We start from the raw sequence: 18,178 nt of genomic DNA, 5'->3' as shown, positions 1-18,178 counted from the left end.
AGCGGATCCCATTTGTCACTTGTTCAACTTATGCTTTACAAATTCATCTTGAGAACAGTTATGTTTACATTCATGTATTAGGGAACACTCATTCACTTTTGCTATTCAGCATCTATACAATATGCTTGATAGAAACACACTCATAGTTTTTTGTTTGTCGTTTTTTACCTCCATCTCCAACTCTTTAGAATCTCTCAACCAGTGACTTTGTATGGCAGCAGTTATTGATATTTTGTGAGCTGCAATGCCAAATTATATGATTTACATTTTTGTGTGATTATTATTACAATGTGTTTCACTTTTTTTCTTTTTTTTCTTTTTTAATTGTTTCTTTCACATTTTGGTTTTACGATTGGTTACATGAACGATTGCAATATTTTCTTTGAATAAAACATTTGTCTTGTCCTCTCCTCTTCCCCCCCCCCCCCCAACCCCCAACTCAAACACCACCACCCACTCCTTCACAATCCCCATCCCCCCGACCCCCACAACCCCCACCACACCATCCAACCAAACCATTCACCCCTTCACCCCCCACACCCCCTGTCCCAACAGCAGCAACAGCGGTACAGGACGAGCCGGTGATGGGGGACAGAGCGAGGGAGGAAGGAGAAGGTGGAGGAGGAGGGGGTGGGGGGGGAGGAGGAGGAGAGGAGTGGAAGCGCAAGGTGAAGTCCATCCCCCGTCTGAAGGAGGAGCAGCTGCAGCTGGCCTGCGCGTGGGGGGACTGCGGCGCCGTCAACACGGGCATGAAGGAGACTCTGCAGCACGTCAGCATCCACATCCACCTGTACCTGCTGCAGGTGCTGGGGCCACAGCCTCCCGCCCCGCTGTCTGGGGGTAAGGGGGTGGGGGTGGGGGTGGGTGGTTGTTTCGGGGGTGGTTTGTGTGTGAGGATGTGCGAACCTGTTGACAACAAATATATATATATCATCTATTCCCCCATCCCACCCCCACCCCCCCACCCCCTCCCCCTCCATTCTTCTATCCAGTGGAAAGGGTGTGTGTGTGTGTGCTGGGGGTGGGGGTGGGGGTTAGCATTGCTTCGTTCGTTCGTTAGTTTAACATCTTTTCACTGTAAGTGATATTAGATGAGGGTAGGAAAAAAGCATTGCTTGTATGTATGTGTGTATGTTTTCTTTTTTTGATTTGACATCTGTTCACTTAAGACATGATGTGTGTTTGTATACATGTTTATGTGTGTGCACCAGTGTGTGTGTATGTGTGTTTGTGTGTGTGTTTCTTTGATTTAATATCTTTTCACTTTCAGTGATATTACTGGACATGTGGGTGTGGCTGTGTTTGTGTAACGGTGGTGTGTGTGTTTGTGTGTGTGTGTGTGTGTGTTTGAGGGTGTGTTTACCTGTTCACAATACATCATTTACCTGTACCTGCTTCAGGTGTTCGGGCCTCAGCCCCTTGCCTAGCTCTCTGGGAGTAAGGGTGTGTGTGTGTCACTTTGTGTGTGTGTTTGTGTGTGTGTGTGAGTGTGTGCGGTAGGAGCGGGGCTGTTCACAGTGTGTGTGTGTATGTGTTGGGGTTGTGAGTGTGTATGTGTGTGTGTGTATGTGTATGTATGTGTGTGTGTTGGGCCTGTTATGTGTGTGTGTGTGTGAAGATGGTGTATGTGTGTGTGTGTTTGACAAAGAAAGAGAGAGAGTGTGTGTGTGAGACAGACACAGAGAGAGAGAGTGTGTGTGTGAGGATATGTGTGTACCTGTTGAGAGTATATATTGTTGCAGGTGATGGGGCAGGAAAAAAAGAAGAAAACAAGAAAGCAGATTACCCTTTTATCGGAACAGTGGTGTGTTGTGGTGTGTGTGTGTAAAGTGTGGGTGTTGGTAAGTGTGTTTTAGTGTGTGTGTGTGTGTAAAGCGTGGGTGTTGGTAAGTGTGTTGTGGTGTGTGTGTTTAAAGCTTTGCTGGTGGTGGTGTGTTGTGGTGTGTGTGTAAAGCGTGGGTGGTGGTGGTGTGTTGTGGTGTGTGTGTAAAGCGTGGGTGGTGGTGGTGTGTTGTGGTGTGTGTGTAAAGAGTGGGTGGTGGTGGTGTGTTGTGGTGTGTGTGTAAAGAGTGGGTGGTGGTGGTGTGTTGTGGTGTGTGTGTAAAGCGTGGGTGGTGGTGGTGTGTTGTGGTGTGTGTGTTTAAAGCTTGGCTGGAGGTGGTGTGTTGTGGTGTGTGTGTAAAGCGTGGGTGGTGGTGGTGTGTTGTGGTGTGTGTGTAAAGCGTGGGTGGTGGTGGTGTGTTGTGGTGTGTGTGTTTAATTAAGCATGGCTGGTGGTGGTGTGTTGTGTTGTGTGTGTAAAGAGTGGGTGGCGGTGGTGTGTTGTGGTGTGTGTGTTTAATTAAGCATGGCTGGTGGTGGTGTGTTGTGTTGTGTGTGTAAAGCGTGGGTGGTGGTGGTGTGTTGTGGTGTGTGTGTGTGTAAAGAGTTGGTGGTGGTTTTGTGTTGGGGTGTGTGTGTAAAGAGTTGTTGGTGGTGATGTATGGTGGTGTGTGTGTAAAGAGTGGGTGGTGGTTTTGTGTTGGGGTGTGTGTAAAGAGTTGCTGGTGGTGATGTATGGTGGTGTGTGTGTAAAGTCAAGAGTGGGGGGTGGTGGTGTGTCATGGTGTGTGTAAAGAGTGGGGGGTGGTAGTGTGTTGTAGTGTGTAGAGTTGGTGGTGGTGGTGTGTTGTGTGTATGTAAGGTATAGGTGGTGGTGGTGTGGTGTGTGTAAAGAGTGGGGGTAGTGTGTTGTAGTGTGTGTGTAAAGCATGGGTGGTGGTGGTGTGTGTGTGTGTGTAAAGAGTTGGTGGTGGTGATGTATGGTGGTGTGTGTGTGTAAAGTCAAGAGTGGGGTGGTGGTGGTGTGTCATGGTGTGTGTGTGTGTATGTGTGTTGTAAAACATGGATGATGGTTGTTGCTGGCGGTGTTCACACTCTGTGTAAAGAGTTGGTGGTGGCGATGTGTGGTGGTGTGTGTGTAAAGAGTGGGGGGTGGTGGTGTGTGTGTGTGTAAAGAGTGGGGGTTGGTGTTGTGGTGTGTGTGTAAAGAGTTGTTGATGGTGATGTTGTGGTTGGTGTACCAAATCTCTCCAATTGGAGATAATAAAGTTATTCTCATCTTATCTCACCTTATCTCTAGGCCTCTGCCTGACCTGCGGGTGGCGGGACTGCGGCGCCCAGATCCTGGGCTCCATGATCGACTTCAACCGCCACGTCTACTTCCACGTCTTCCACGTGCGCCTCAAGTTCCTGGGTGCCCACGTGGCCAAGGTTTTGAACCTGGGCACCTGCTCCCTGGGCCAGCAGAGCTGTAACTGGATCCCCGAGCTGCCGGACAACCTGCAGTGCGGCTGGGCCGAGTGCAAGGTGAGACGGAGGGGGTTAGGGTGGGGTTAAGGTTGGACAGGGTTCGCACAGGCCTTGAAAATTTCACTAGAAAGCCTGGTTTTTTAGAAGCCGCCTTTTAGTGGGCTACTAAGAGCCTCTAAAATATAGGTTTGAGAGGTCAGAGCTATGGAAAGTCCCTAAAAAGAACCAAGTTTTGTATAAACAATTTTTTTTTTTTTTTTTTTTTTTTTTTAATACAGAATCAAATTTTGAAAAGATAAAAGAAAATCAAGAGGGAAAAAATGGTCACTTGACGATATATAAGAACTGTTCCAAGCGAGTGAGACAGTTGAACCAAAGGAAGTAATTATGCAAATTTCAACTGATGCAGCATCCACCCATCTTACTGAAACTGAAGCATGAAAATGAAGCTTTGTTTGACTGATTAAATCAACAATTCTCCACCAGTTTTCATCTTTTAAGTGAGCAACCCTACTTTTTACTGCAGTAGTTCTGGTCCAGGGAGATGTAGCCGGTATGGTTGTAGCGGTGGGGTATATAATGAGTTGACTGATGAGACACAACTGCCATAGGCGACTGACTTCAGTCAACATCAAGGGGTCATGTTGAAAGGACTGTTTTTCACATTGTAACAAAGCTTGACAGTGGCAGCCAGCTCCACCCCCACCCCCACCCCCACCCCCTGCGCACAAGAACAATGACTAACCTTCACCCTCTGACCAAGGTTGAAGGGAACAGGTCCATTGTATTGGTTTAGTCATGAGCTGATGTGTGTGCCTGAGAGGGTAGAGCTGAAATGTTTAGTGCTGGTGAGTGTTTTTCGTGGAGAAACTTGGTGGTGAAAGAGCTAAAACAGCAACGATGGATGGTGCGACTCTACAACTTGTATGCTTTAGGTATGTGCGCGTGTAAGATGGCACCTTAATTTGATCTGCTGTTGAATAGCATATTGTTATTATATGTTGTTTGCTTGCTTTTTGTTTGTAAAACTGTTTTTGCTGTTTGATAATCAGCACTGTTTTTCCAGTGGCGTTAACTCCCTTGCCACTCGTTCAGTGTCCCCTGTTCAACAGCAGTTCCTGGATTGATCCGTCACATTCTGCAGTCCACAGGGAACTGTTGATGTTAGCTCGCCAGGAGGCCGTGACACCAGGGGAGACCCCTGCACCTGCTGCTGAATCTACTTTGGGTGGTGTTCAGTGGTGCCTGTTCTGATGGGAAGTCCTTAAGTCACCACATACTATGCCCTCCCCCCCTACTGATGACTATAATGGCTTAGTTGCGAGTGATGTGATGTGGTGTGATGTGTTTTGCAGATCATCTTCGACAACCCGTACTACTTCTACTCCCACGTGGGTCACCACTCTGAGGAGTACAGCCCCGGCACGGCCTGCAAGTGTCAGTGGACAGGTCAGTGTCAGCGTCACTGATCACCGTGCTGCTGTCGTTAACCCCTGGAGTGCTCTTTTTGTTGTTGTTTTTGAGGTCATTGTGTTTTATGTATCCATTTGGTTTTTTTTTTGGTTTTTTGACTCACTTGTGTAAACTTCTTTTGCTAAGCATGGAAGTTTTTATTTATTTTGCAAACGTTTTGGTGCAGATAGTAAAGAAGGGAAATTACTCTGTAATTAATGCTAGGGGACTTAATTTGCTTTAAACTGATCTTTCTCATCTTGAACATTACATTTTCAAATTATACTCAATACATAAAAAGCTTGGATTTTTTTTTTTTTAAAGTGTATCACAAGTGAGTCTTGAAGGCTTTGCCTCTCTTCTTGTTGTTTTTGAGGTCATTGTGTTTTATGTATCCATTTGGTTGTTTTTAAAAATTTTTTTTAATAAATTCAGGAAGCATGGTACTGTATTACATTGATGTAGGTCTAGAATCCATCTACCATCTAATTAATGGACATTTTCTTGCTGGATTTTAGTGTCTGAAGTTTGTGATGGTGTGGTCAGGTTTGTTGACTGACCTGGGGTGGTGTGTTTGTGTAAATGTTTGTAGAGTTGTCATTTTACGGAAGTGTGTATTTAAACGCTGCATGAAGCGTACAGGTGACGAATAGTATGTTAACATTTTGAACGGACATTGTAGTCTTTGTGAGGTTCCTTCTTTCTTTCCTTTTCTCCAACACACACATCAACCCCTTGTTTGAGCCAACGTATGTGACAACCGCCAATTACGATGTAATAATTAATTGCAATGTTTTTAAAAGCGAATATGTGAAATGCTTTTATTTGAGAACATATGTTTCTAACTCTTGTTTAATCAAGTTATCCACGGGGGGTGGGGGGGGGGGGGGTGTGCTGATTATCTGGTTGTGGTTTTCTGCAATTCATCTTTATTCTTATCTAATCTATTATAATCAATGTGCAGTATAGTAGGCTATGTTTATAATTATATTCAAATAATGTTTCTTAATTCTTTCTGTTTTTACATTAAGAATACTAGTTATTACCTGCAGTGTGTGGATATATGTATGAAACGTATGTGATATTTTTTTTACATTTATATCTTCGTAATATTTGTAGGGGCTGTTGTTGGCTTTTACAGTTATGGTCCCCATGTTGTTTACTTGTCTATGTTGTGATAATGCACCTGACCAAATTTCTCCAGTTGGAGATAATAAAGTTATTCTTATCTTATCTTATCTTATCTTATTGACAAACAGATACCTGGTACTTCTTCTTCTGCGTTCACTCGTATGCACACGAGTGGGCTTTTACATGTATGGCCGTTTTTACCCCTGCCATGTAGGCAGCCATACTCTGTTTTCAGGGGTGTGCATGCTGGGGTATGTTCTTGTTTCCATAACCCACCAAACGCTGACATGGATTACAAGATCTTTAACGTGCGTATTTGATCTCCTGCTTGCATATACACACGAAAGGGGTTCAGGCACTGGCAGGTCTGCACGTATGTTGACCTGGGAGATCGTAAAAATCTCCACCCTTTACCCACCAGGCGCCGTCACCGTGATTCGAACCCGGGACCCTCATATTGACAGTCCAACGCTTTAACCACTCGGCTATTGCGCCCGTCAGATACCTGGTACAAAAAACGCCCTTCATGGCTTCAGTCAGCTCTACCCGGGTAGGCAGCCTGTTGTGCTGAATGCCCCCTTGTTTGTAAAGCGCTAAGAGTAAGAGCTTGGTATCCGACCGAGGACAGGCGCTGTATAAAGTTATCGTTGTCATTCATCATTCATTCTTGGCCCAGGGTGCGAGACGAACGTGCAGAACAAGAACAAGCTGAAGGAGCACCTGCGCAGCCACACCCAGGAGAAGCAGGTGGCCTGCCCCACCTGTGGGGGGCTCTTCTTCAGCCACACCAAGCTGACCGACCACATCCTGCGTCAGGCCACCTCTCACTGTGAGTCTGCACCCCCCCCCCCCCCCCCCCCCCCCCCCACACACACCCCTCTGTCTGTGTGGGTGTCCCTCTGTTTGTCTGTCTGTTAGAGTCTGCCCCCCTTTGTTTGTCTGTCTGTTCCTATGTCTGTTCTTTTGTCTGTTCATCCGCTGTCTGTCATATCTTCTGTCTGTTTCTCAGTGTGTTCCTCTGTCTGTCTGTTCAGCTATCTGTCTGTTCATCCTCTGTCTGTCTGTTCTGCTGTCTGTTCATCCTCTGTCTGTCTGTTCTGCTGTCTGCCTGTTCATCCTCTGTCTCTTCTGCTGTCTGTCTGTTCATCCTCTGTCTGTCTCTTCTGCTGTCTGTTCATCCTCTGTTCGTCCTGTCTCTTCTGCTGTCTGTTCATCCTCTGTCTCTTCTGCTGTCTGTTCATCCTCTGTCTCTTCTGCCTGTCTGTTCTGCTGTCTGTCTGTTCACCCTCTGTTCTGCTCTCTGTCTGTTCATCCTCTGTCTGTCTGTTCTGCTGTCTGTCTGTTTCTCTGTCTGTTCCTCCTCTGCCTCATCCACAGTGAGTCCCTCCGCCTGCTCCTCTGTCTTTCTCTGTGTCTCTGTCCTGTGTGTGCACCTCTCTAGTTATCTTCTGTCTGTCTGTCTGTCTGTGCATGCAGTGTGAGTCCCTCTCTTGCTTCCTCCGTCTGTCTCTCTCTCTGTCTGTCTGTTCAGCCTGTCTGTGTGATCGTTGTGCCCCCACCTGTCGGGGGCTCTTCTTCAGCCACACCAAGCTGACCGACCACATCCTGCGTCAGGCCACCTCTCACTGTGAGTCTGCCCCCCCACTCCCCCCACCCCCCGCCCCCCCTCCCCCCACCCCTCTGTCTGTCTGTCTGTTAGAGTCTGCCCCCCTCTGTTTGTCTATGTCTGTTTCTCTGTCTGTTCAGGACTGTTTGTGGGTCTACCCCTCTGTCTTGTCAGTTCCCCTCTTTGTGAGAGTCTGTCTGTTCCTATATCTGTTCTTCTGTCTGTTCATCCGCTGTCTGTCATATTTTCTGTCTGTTTCTCAGTGTGTTCCTCTGTCTGTCTGTTCTGTTGTCTGTCTGTCTGTCTGTCTGTCTGTTCATCCTCTGTTCTGCTGTCTGTTAATCCTCTGCCTGTCTGTTCTGCTGTATGTCTGTTCATCCTCTGTCTGTCTGTTCTGCTGTCTGTCTGTTACTCTGTCAGTTCTGTCCCTCTGTCTGTTCCTCCTCTGCCTCATCCACAGTGAGTCCCTCCGCCTGTTCCTCTGTCTTTCTCTGTGTCTCTGTCCTGTGTGTGCACCTCTCTAGTCATCTTCTGTCTGTCTGTTCAGCCTGTCTGTGTGATCGTTGTGCCCCCACCTGTCGGGGGCTCTTCTTCAGCCACACCAAGCTGACCGACCACATCCTGCGTCAGGCCACCTCTCACTGTGAGTCTGCCCCCCCAATCCCGCCACCCCCCCGCCCCCCGCCCCCCACCCCTCTGTCTGTCTGTCTGTTAGAGTCTGCCCCCCTCTGTTTGTCTATGTCTGTTTCTCTGTCTGTCTGTTCAGGACTGTTTGTGGGTCTTGTCTGTTCCCCTCTTTGTGAGAGTCTGTCTGTTCCTATATCTGTTCTTCTGTCTGTTCATCCGCTGTCTGTCATATTTTCTGTCTGTTTCTCAGTGTGTTCCTCTGTCTGTCTGTTCTGCTGTCTGTCTGTTCATCCTCTGTCTGTCTCTTCTGCTGTCTGTTCATCCTCTGTCTGTTCGTCCTCTGTTCTGCTGTCTGTCTGTTCATCCTCTGTCTGTCTCTTCTGCCTGTCTGTTCTGCTGTTTGTTCATCCTCTGTTCTGCTGTCTGTCTGTTACTCTGTCTGTTCATCCTCTGTCTCTTCTGCCTGTGTGTTCTGCTGTCTGTCTGTTCATCCTCTGTCTGTCTGTTCTGCTGTCTGTCTGTTCATCCTCTGTCAGTCTGTTCTGCTGTCTGTCTGTTCATCCTCTGTCTGTCTGTTCTGCTGTCTGTCTGTTACTCTGTCAGTCTGTTTCTCTGTCTGTTCCTCCTCTGCCTTTCTCTGTTTCTCTGTCCTGTGTGTGCACCTCTCTAGTTATCTTCTGTCTGTCTGTCTGTCTGTCTGTGCATGTAGTGTGAGTCCCTCTCTTGCTTCCTCCGTCTGTCTCTCTCTCTGTCTGTCTGTTCAGCCTGTCTGTGTGATCGTTGTGCCCCCACCTGTCGGGGGCTCTTCTTCAGCCACACCAAGCTGACCGACCACATCCTGCGTCAGGCCACCTCTCACTGTGAGTCTGCCCCCCCCACCCCCCTCTGTCTGTCTGTCTGTCTGAGTCTGTTCCTCTTGTCTAATTCTCAGTCTGTCAGTCTGTCCCTCTGTCTGTCAGTCTGTCCCTCTGTCTGTCAGTCTGTCTGTCAGTCTGTCCCTCTGTCTGTCAGTCTGTCCCTCTGTCTGTCAGTCTGTCTGTCAGTCTGTCCCTCTGTCTGTCAGTCTGTCTGTCAGTCTGTCCCTCTGTCTGTCAGTCTGTCCCTCTGTCTGTCAGTCTGTCCCTCTGTCTGTCAGTCTGTCTGTCAGTCTGTCCCTCTGTCTGTCAGTCTGTCTGTCAGTCTGTCCCTCTGTCTGTCAGTCTGCCCCTCTGTTTGTCTGTTCCTCTATCCGTTCATCCACTGTCTGCCAGTTCCTGTGCCTGTTTCTCACTCTGTTCTTCTGTCCGTCTGTTCCTCCCTCTGTGTCCTCCTCTTGTCTGTCAGCTCCTCTGTATGTTCCCCACGTCTGTTGCTCTGTATATCTGTTCCTCCCTCTGTGTCCTCCTCTTGTCTTTCAGCTCCTCTGTATGTTCCCCACGTCTGTTGCTCTGTATATCTGTTCCTCCCTCTGTGTCCTCCTCTTGTCTTTCAGCTCCCCACGTCTGTTGCTCTGTATATCTGTTCCTCCCTCTGTGTCCTCCTCTTGTCTTTCAGCTCCCCACGTCTGTTGCTCTGTATATCTGTTCCTCCCTCTGTGTCCTCTTCTTGTCTTTCAGCTCCCCACGTCTGTTGCTCTGTATATCTGTTCCTCCCTCTGTGTCCTCTTCTTGTCTTTCAGCTCCCCACGTCTGTTGCTCTGTATATCTGTTCCTCCCTCTGTGTCCTCTTCTTGTCTTTCAGCTCCCCACGTCTGTTGCTCTGTATATCTGTTCCTCCCTCTGTGTCCTCTTCTTGTCTTTCAGCTCCCCACGTCTGTTGCTCTGTATATCTGTTCCTCCCTCTGTGTCCTCTTCTTGTCTTTCAGCTCCCCACGTCTGTTGCTCTGTATATCTGTTCCTCCCTCTGTGTCCTCCTCTTGTCTGTCAGCTCCCCACGTCTGTTGCTCTGTATATCTGTTCCTCCCTCTGTGTCCTCCTCTTGTCTGTCAGCTCCTCTGTATGTTCCCCACGTCTGTTGCTCTGTATATCTGTTCCTCCCTCTGTGTCCTCCTCTTGTCTGTCAGCTCCTCTGTTTGTTCCCCATGTCTGTTGCTCTGTATATCTGGTCCTCCATCTGTCTGTGCCTCTGCCTGTTAGTTACCTCTTTTGACTGGTCCTGTCTGTCTGTTTCTCCGTCTGTTCATTCTCTGTCTGTTTCTCTGACTGTCTGTTCTGCTGTCTGTCTGTTCCTCTGTCTTTTTCTCTGCCTGTCTGTTTCTCCGTCTGTTCCTCCATATATATATATTTCTGTCTTTCAGCTCTGTTTTCTCCGTCTGTGTCCATCTTGTTCAAATTTGCTGCTTTGATGTCCTGTGTGTCGGAATCTTTAGTTGCGAAGTTGTCGTTTTTTGTCTGCAAGCAAGGCTTTTGGCGTGAGAGCGGAGCTTTTGTACTTGGACACGAGTGGATGAATATAGGTATGCATTTTGTTACCCTGTGGCATATACATCAACCCCCCCCCCCTTTTTTTCTGATTCTTGCAATTTGTAATTAATTTTTGTAAGTTTTGTTAGCTTGTCAGCATTTCACTTAATCCGGATCGCTGGATCTGTGTGTTTAGCGCGCGAGCGTGTATGTGGGTGTGTATATGCGCGCGTGCATGTGTTTGAGGGAGGAGAGAGAGAGAGAGATAATGAGAGAGAGAGAGAGAGAATGAGAGCGAGAGAGAGAGAGCTTGCAAGTCACATGCGCATTGATGTATTATTCACACTATTTGATTCATTATGTAATATTTTTGTTAGTGGCCCACTCCTTTGTTATGGGCCGGAGGCCTAACAAATAAACCATTGTCTTGTCTTGTCTTGTCTTGTCTGTCTGTGTCCATCTATCTGTTATCCTGTCTGTGTGATTGTTTGCAGACTACAAGGTGCTTTGCACCATTGCTTGTATAAGCCACCGCCTCCAAATGATTTTTTTTTTTTTTTTTTTAAACAAGACACAGTGTGCTGATAAAGTTCACATCAACGAAATGATAAACAGAAGTCAGGCATTTTATGACGGGTCGATCGCTGTCACCGGCATGGCCCTGTTTGTTTGCTCGGTTGTAGGAGAGAGAAGATTCATTCTGTCTGTTCAACAGTTATAGGGGAGAAAGAACATTGTCTGTCTGTCTGTATGTGTGCTGAGTTTCAGTTTCAGTTTCAGTTGCTCAAGGAGGCGTCACTGCATTCGGACAAATCCATATACGCTACACCACATCTGCCAAGCAGATGCCTGACCAGCAGCGTAACCCAACGCGCTTAGTCAGGCCTCGAGAAAAAAAAAAGGTGAATAAATAATAGATAAGCATACATAAATAAATAAATAAATAAATAATAATTATAATTTAAAAAAGGTAGTAGTAATAATAATAATAATAATAATAATGTGTGCTGAACCATAGGAAATTAGAGATACTGTCAGTTCAAGCGTTGGAGAGAGAGAGAACAAGAACAAGAACAAAACTTTAATCTCCAGGCCCCCGGCCCCTAGAAAGAGGTCAAAAGTACACAACATGGTGATCACGCAGCGACAACCAAATGTAAAATACATACTAACTTAAACCTGTAGAACAAAAGTGCTTCTTGTGCATAGTAAATTAATTCTAACTTTCATCGTTGTTGTCACAGAATTCCTGTCGTGTCTTCAGGGCATTAAATATATAAACGCAGAGTTTACGATGACTGTAAACAGAACCATTCTTCAGCAAGTGAACATACGATTGACCTTCAGAGTTCAGATGTTTTTGCCGCAGGTTATTGTAAAGGACACAATTGTTTATAAAATGGGTTTCATCTTCGACCACATTATAACATTTACATGCATAATTTGAATTACATTTAAATGTTTGGAGAGAGAGAGGGAGAGAGAGCATTGTACTTGAAGGTCGGTCTGTCTGTTCAACCATTGGAGAGACTTTTGTTCAATTGTTGGAGAGAGTATTGTCTGTCTGTCTGTTCAACTGTGGGATAGAGAGCACTGTCTGTCTGTTCAACCATTAGGAGAGAGGGAGAGAAACATGTGTCTGTCTGTTCAACCACAGGAGAGAGCATTGTCTGTCTGTTCAACCACAGGAGAGAGCATTGACTGTGCAACGGTAGGAGAGAGAGCATTGCCTGTGTTCAGCTGTAAGAGAGAGAGCATTGTCTGTCTGTTCAGCTGTAAGAGAGAGAGCATTGTCTGTCTGTTCAACCACAGGAGAGAGCATTGTCTGTCTGTTCAACCACAGGAGAGAGTATTGTCTGTTCAATGGTAGGAGAGAGAGCATTGCCTGTGTTCAGCTGTAAGAGAGAGAGCATTGTCTGTTCAACCACAGGAGAGAGCATTGTCTGTCTGTTCAACCACAGGAGAGAGCATTGTCTGTCTGTTCAACCACAGGAGAGAGCATTGTCTGTTCAGCCACAGGAGAGAGCATTGACTGTTCAACAGTAGGAGAGAGAGCATTGCCTGTGTTCAGCTGTAAGAGAGAGAGCATTGTCTGTCTGTTCAACCACAGGAGAGAGCATTGTCTGTTCAATGGTAGGAGAGAGAGCATTGCCTGTGTTCAGCTGTAAGAGAGAGAGCATTGTCTGTCTGTTCAACCACAGGAGAGAGCATTGTCTGTCTGTTCAACCAAAGGAGAGAGCATTGACTGTTCAACCACAGGAGAGAGCATTGTCTGTCTGTTCAACCACAGGAGAGAGCATTGTCTGTCTGTTCAACCACAGGAGAGAGTATTGTCTGTTCAATGGTAGGAGAGAGAGAGCATTGCCTGTGTTCAGCTGTAAGAGAGAGCATTGTCTGTCTGTTCAACCACAGGAGAGAGCATTGTCTGTTCAACCACAGGAGAGAGCATTGTCTGTTCAATGGTAGGAGAGAGAGCATTGCCTGTGTTCAGCTGTAAGAGAGAGAGCATTGTCTGTCTGTTCAGCCATAGGAGAGAGCATTGTCTGTCTGTTCAGTGGTGTAGGAAAATGTTGTCTTGTCTGTTCAACTGTAGGAGAGTGTTGTCTGTCTGTACTGTTGTAGGAGAGAGCATTATATGTCTGTTCCATTGTAGGAGAGTGCTGTCTGTTCAGCTGCAGGAGAGAAAACAGTGTCTGTCTGTTCAGCTGTTGGAGAGAGATCATTGTCTGTCTGTTCAGCTATAGGAGAGAGAGAACATATATATATATATATATATATATATATATATATATATATATACACACACACACACAAGCACATGTACACTCACACACACACACACACACACACACACACTCTGCCCTCACTCAGTTCCATAACAGCAGAGACTGACAGTTCAATGAACATAAACATCTATTACTGCGCAGGACACAGGTTAATTTACAATTTACTTCATATCCATCAATCGCTATGGCTGTACATTCTTGCTAAAAATTGATATAATAGGAAATTTTCTATCTAAAATTACGGTTTTTTTTTTATTAATTATAACAGTACCCAAGTTGTTGGTCAGTATTACGGCAGTACATTCTCATCAAAGATGATGAAAGAGCTCTACAGTCACACAAAAGTGCCACCTGAACAGTCATTATGGCGGCATACACTCGTCAAACATTGAAAAGTACTTGAACCAGTTAGTCATCCATGTTAAAACTCTACAACCAGCCAGAACACTACAGTTTGTACGCAGTGTTCATCCATCACAATGCGCCATACTGAATTGTTCTACAAAAAAATAATAATAATAATAATAATAATGAAGCTAGAACGTCAGTTCTTTCAACAGTGCATTGCAAAATAACACCAAGGAAAGCATCATTATGTTACATCTACAATCATGGAAGATATAATCAATGAGGAGGGGGGTGGCAGGGTGATTAAGATTCAAAGAAATGTAATCCTTTTGACCCTTATGGGGTGTGGAGGATACAATAACAATACATTCTCATTGAATCACAACTTCAGTTCAACGATGTCTCCGAAACATGCAAAAATGTACACCCATGCTTGCACGCGCATACACACACACACACACACACACACACAAGCTAATGATAATGATTTGCAACAAAACAAATCAAACTTAAAGTTAAACATACTGACAAGTATGTTTTAGATGTAACAAAAGTTACACACCCTTTCCAAGTTTTATGATTTTACTTAGATTTTGTTGTGTTTTTTCTTTCCAGCACTGAATAAATTGCATAAACCAAACATTGACGTATGTGATTTATATTTATGTGGTATCAATTCGTTTCGAATTACAAGTATTTTGGGGACATTCTAAAACAAAATGAAATTCAGACGCTCATCTGCCAACACAGTGTCCGTGAGGGTCTGTGTTTGATTCCCGCTCTCACTGTTTCTCCCAAGTTTTGACAGGAAAAATCGACGGGCACAATAGCTGAGTGGTTAAAGCGGTGGACTGTCAATCTGAGGGTCCCGGGTTCGAATCACGGTGACGACGCCTGGTGGGTAAAGGGTGGAGATTTTTACGATCTCCCAGGTCAACATATGTGCAGACCTGCCAGTGCCTGAACCCCCTTCGTGTGTATATGCAAGCATAAGATCAAATACACACATTAAAGATCCTGTAATCCATGTCAGCGTTGGGTGGGTTATGGAAACAAGAACATACCCAGCATGCACACCCCCGAAAGCGGAGTATGGCTGCCTACATAGCGGGGTAAAAACGGTCATACACGTAAAAAGCCCACTCGCGTATATACAAGTGAACGTGGGAGTTGAAGTCCACGAACGCAGAAGAAGAAGAAGACGGGAAGAATCAAACGGAGCATCTAGTCATTCGGATAAGACGATAAACTGACGTCCCATTGTGCAGCCCGCACTTGGCGCACTGAAAAAACAACCCCACAGCAGCACAACAAGGGTTTTCTTCTGACTGACAAATTTCTGTAGAAGTCCACTCTGACAGAGCTACACAAATTTACAGACATGCATTCATAGCCTAAGTGTGTTGGGTTATGCTGCTGGTAAGGCATCTTTCTGCCAAGCAGATGTGGTGTAGCATATATGGATTTGTCTGAAGGCATTGACAACTCCTTGAGAAACTGTCACTAAAACTGAAAAATGGGAGATTAACTCATTCCGGACGACGGAACGGTTCCTAACGTAAGGTAGCATTGCAGACAACGGAATGCTATAGCGGTTTCGACAATTAAAAATTTGTCAACGTTTTCCTCATGGGGTAGCATAAAAATCGCAACTACACCGGGCATTGCAAGGGTTGACTGGAAAGTTTCTTCATAAGGTTTCCATGACTATACACTCGCTGGCCAGCCGTTGACCTTGGTACCCCATATGACAAGCTAATTTGCATATGTATGGAAAATGGCGTCGCAGGCGATAGAAGTGGAAATTTTTGGAGCAAACTATATCCCGACAGCGGCTTTTCACTGCTGCTGAAATGATTGAAATGCTTCAGACTGAAGGTTTCGACATTGACGAGGATGATGAAAACGTTGAATAAAGTATCTGCAGTGAAGAAAGCTACCAGCGAGAAGGTACTGACAGTGACTCAGCTTTTCTGAGGGCTGTAAAGAGAGGGAAGGGGATGGGCATACACACGACGTTAGAAGAGGGGTTAGTGGGTCAAGTACAGGGAGTTTCATTCAGTTACTTTGTGTTTTGTATTTTTTGTGATTTTTTTTTTTTTTTTCCTAACCCTAACAAATGGGTCGTCTGCAGGGGAAAGCAAGGGAGAAAACTATTCGTCCGGAGTGTGTTAACTCACTCAGTACGGCCAGTCCTCTCTTCTCCTCTACACAGACCCCTCGGATGTCCAGTGGGTGTCTCTATGACCCAACCTTTAGCTTCCGTCATCAGAATTGTGGTATTCTTTGTCAACATTCACCTCTTCAGTGTAAGAGCCTTCCGCTTGTAATATTTTGATGGTTGTAATTGGGGTGAAACGCTGTTAATGTCGTCTCTTTCGCCATTCGTATGGAGTGAGTTAAAGACCATCAGTATGAAAGTAGGTTACAAATAAAGGATCAGGACAAATGCTGATTTATTGTGAAAAAGACAGAGACAGGAGTTGTGAGGAAAAATAATAGTTGACAGTCATGATGATAAATTGGCCTAGTCGTGTCAGTAAGAGAAAAATTATCATCAACAGACTATTACAGCTGATAAATTTACTGTTCGTATGAGAAGAATATTGAATAATTATTGACAACCAGTATGAGAAATAGACTGTCATTATGAGAAGAATAATCAAAGACAATCATTATGATAAATGGACTGTCATTATGATAAGAATAATCATAGACAATCATTATGATAAATGGACTGTCATTATGAGAAGAATAATCAAAGACAATCATTATGATAAATGGACTGTCATTATGATAAGAATAATCATAGACAATCATTATGATAAATGGACTGTCATCAGTATAACAACAGTAATCATAGACAATCATTATGATAAAAGAACTGTCAGTATGACAACAGTAAACATAGACAATCATTATGATAAAAGGACTGTCTGTATGTAAACAGTAATCATAGACAATCAATATGATAAAAGGACTGTCAGTATGAGAGCAATTATCATAGACAATCATTATGATAAAAGAACTATCAGTATGACAACAGCAATCATAGACAATCATGATAAAAGGACTGTCAGTATGACAACAGTAATCATAGACAATCAATATGATAAAAGGACTGTCAGTATGACAACAGTAATCATAGACAATCATTATGATAAAAGAACTATCAGTATGACAACAGCAATCATAGACAATCATGATAAAAGGACTGTCAGTATGACAACAGTAATCATAGACAATCATTATGATAAAAGGACTGTCAGTATGACAACAGTAATCATAGAACTGTCAGTATGACAACAGTAATCATAGACAGTCATTATGATAAAAGGACTGTCAGTATGACAACAATAATCATAGACAATCATTATGATAAAAGGACTGTCAATATGACAACAGTAATCATAGAACTGTCAGTATGACAACGGTAATCATAGACAATCATTATGATAAAAGGACTGTCAGTATGACAACAGTAATCATAGACAATCAATATGATAAAAGGACTGTCAGTATGACAACAATTATCATAGACAATGATTATGATACAAGGACTGTCAGTATGACAACATGTTGTCATACTGACAGTCCTTGTATCATAATCATTGTCTATGATAATTGTTCTCATACTGACAGTTCTTTTATCATAATGATTGTCTACGATTACTAGTAATTGTAGACAAATAACATAATAAATGGACCGTCAGTATGAGAATAATTATCATAGACAATCACTATGATAAATGGTCTGACAGTGTAAGAACAATTATTATGAACAATCATTATGATAAATGGGCTGTCAGATTGACAGTCATTATGAGAAATGGATTGTAAGTTTGAAAAAACAAAACAAACAACCCAACAATCATAGATAATCAGTATGAAAAATGGACTTAATCTTACGAGAAATAACCATGTACAATAATTAAGAGAGATGGACTGTCAGTGTAAGAAAAATAATCATAGACAGTCAATGTAAGAAATGGTCTGTCAGTATTAGAACAATGTTCAAAGACAATCATTATGGTGTATGCAGGGATCAGGTTCAACATCGGTCATCGGTCATTGGCGCATTTAATTTTGAAATGACCTATTGTTTTTCAAGTTGCCAGGTCACATGACTTATTGTTTTTATGACCAGTCGGTCAACCAAAGTAACCATCTCTCTCTCTCTCTCTCTCTTTAACGATCGCGATCGCTTTGTCGTCTGCTCCTACAGGAAATGACTATAAACTGGTTTATTAAAATACGGATCCGTGACGAAACGAAATCCGAAACGAATCTTTATCGCTGCCTTTCGCGAGCTTCGGCGAGAAGAATTGGTGTTCCCACTTTTGCATTTACCGAGTTTTTAGAAAGACACACAGAAGTTATGTTAGGGACGGGTGATATTTGACCTATTGATTTTCAAAATGACCTATTGATTTTATGTTCTTCCGGTCATATGACCTGTTGTCTATTGAACCCAACCTGATCTCTGTGTATGGACTAACAAAATGAGAACAATAACTATAGACAAGACTCATAACGTTGACAGGAACTGTGTGTCA

General features: G+C 44.3%; 1 protein-coding gene across 1 annotated transcript in view; it reads left to right on the top strand.

Annotated features, from left to right (window-relative positions):
* LOC143291476 (uncharacterized) overlaps nucleotides 1-18,178 on the top strand; it is an 82,810-nt gene that overhangs the window by 1,171 nt on the left and 63,461 nt on the right. The window contains exons 2-5 of the mRNA XM_076601355.1: nucleotides 556-840; nucleotides 3,122-3,348; nucleotides 4,647-4,740; nucleotides 6,551-6,703. Of these exons, the coding sequence (XP_076457470.1) occupies nucleotides 556-840; nucleotides 3,122-3,348; nucleotides 4,647-4,740; nucleotides 6,551-6,703 (759 nt within the window). The remainder of the gene's footprint in view (nucleotides 1-555; nucleotides 841-3,121; nucleotides 3,349-4,646; nucleotides 4,741-6,550; nucleotides 6,704-18,178) is intronic.

This window comes from Babylonia areolata, chromosome 17 (assembly GCF_041734735.1).
Source record: "Babylonia areolata isolate BAREFJ2019XMU chromosome 17, ASM4173473v1, whole genome shotgun sequence".
NCBI lineage: Eukaryota > Metazoa > Mollusca > Gastropoda > Neogastropoda > Buccinidae > Babylonia > Babylonia areolata.
The sequence above is the reverse complement of the archived record's forward strand: the minus strand, read 5'-3'. Positions and strand labels throughout refer to the sequence as shown.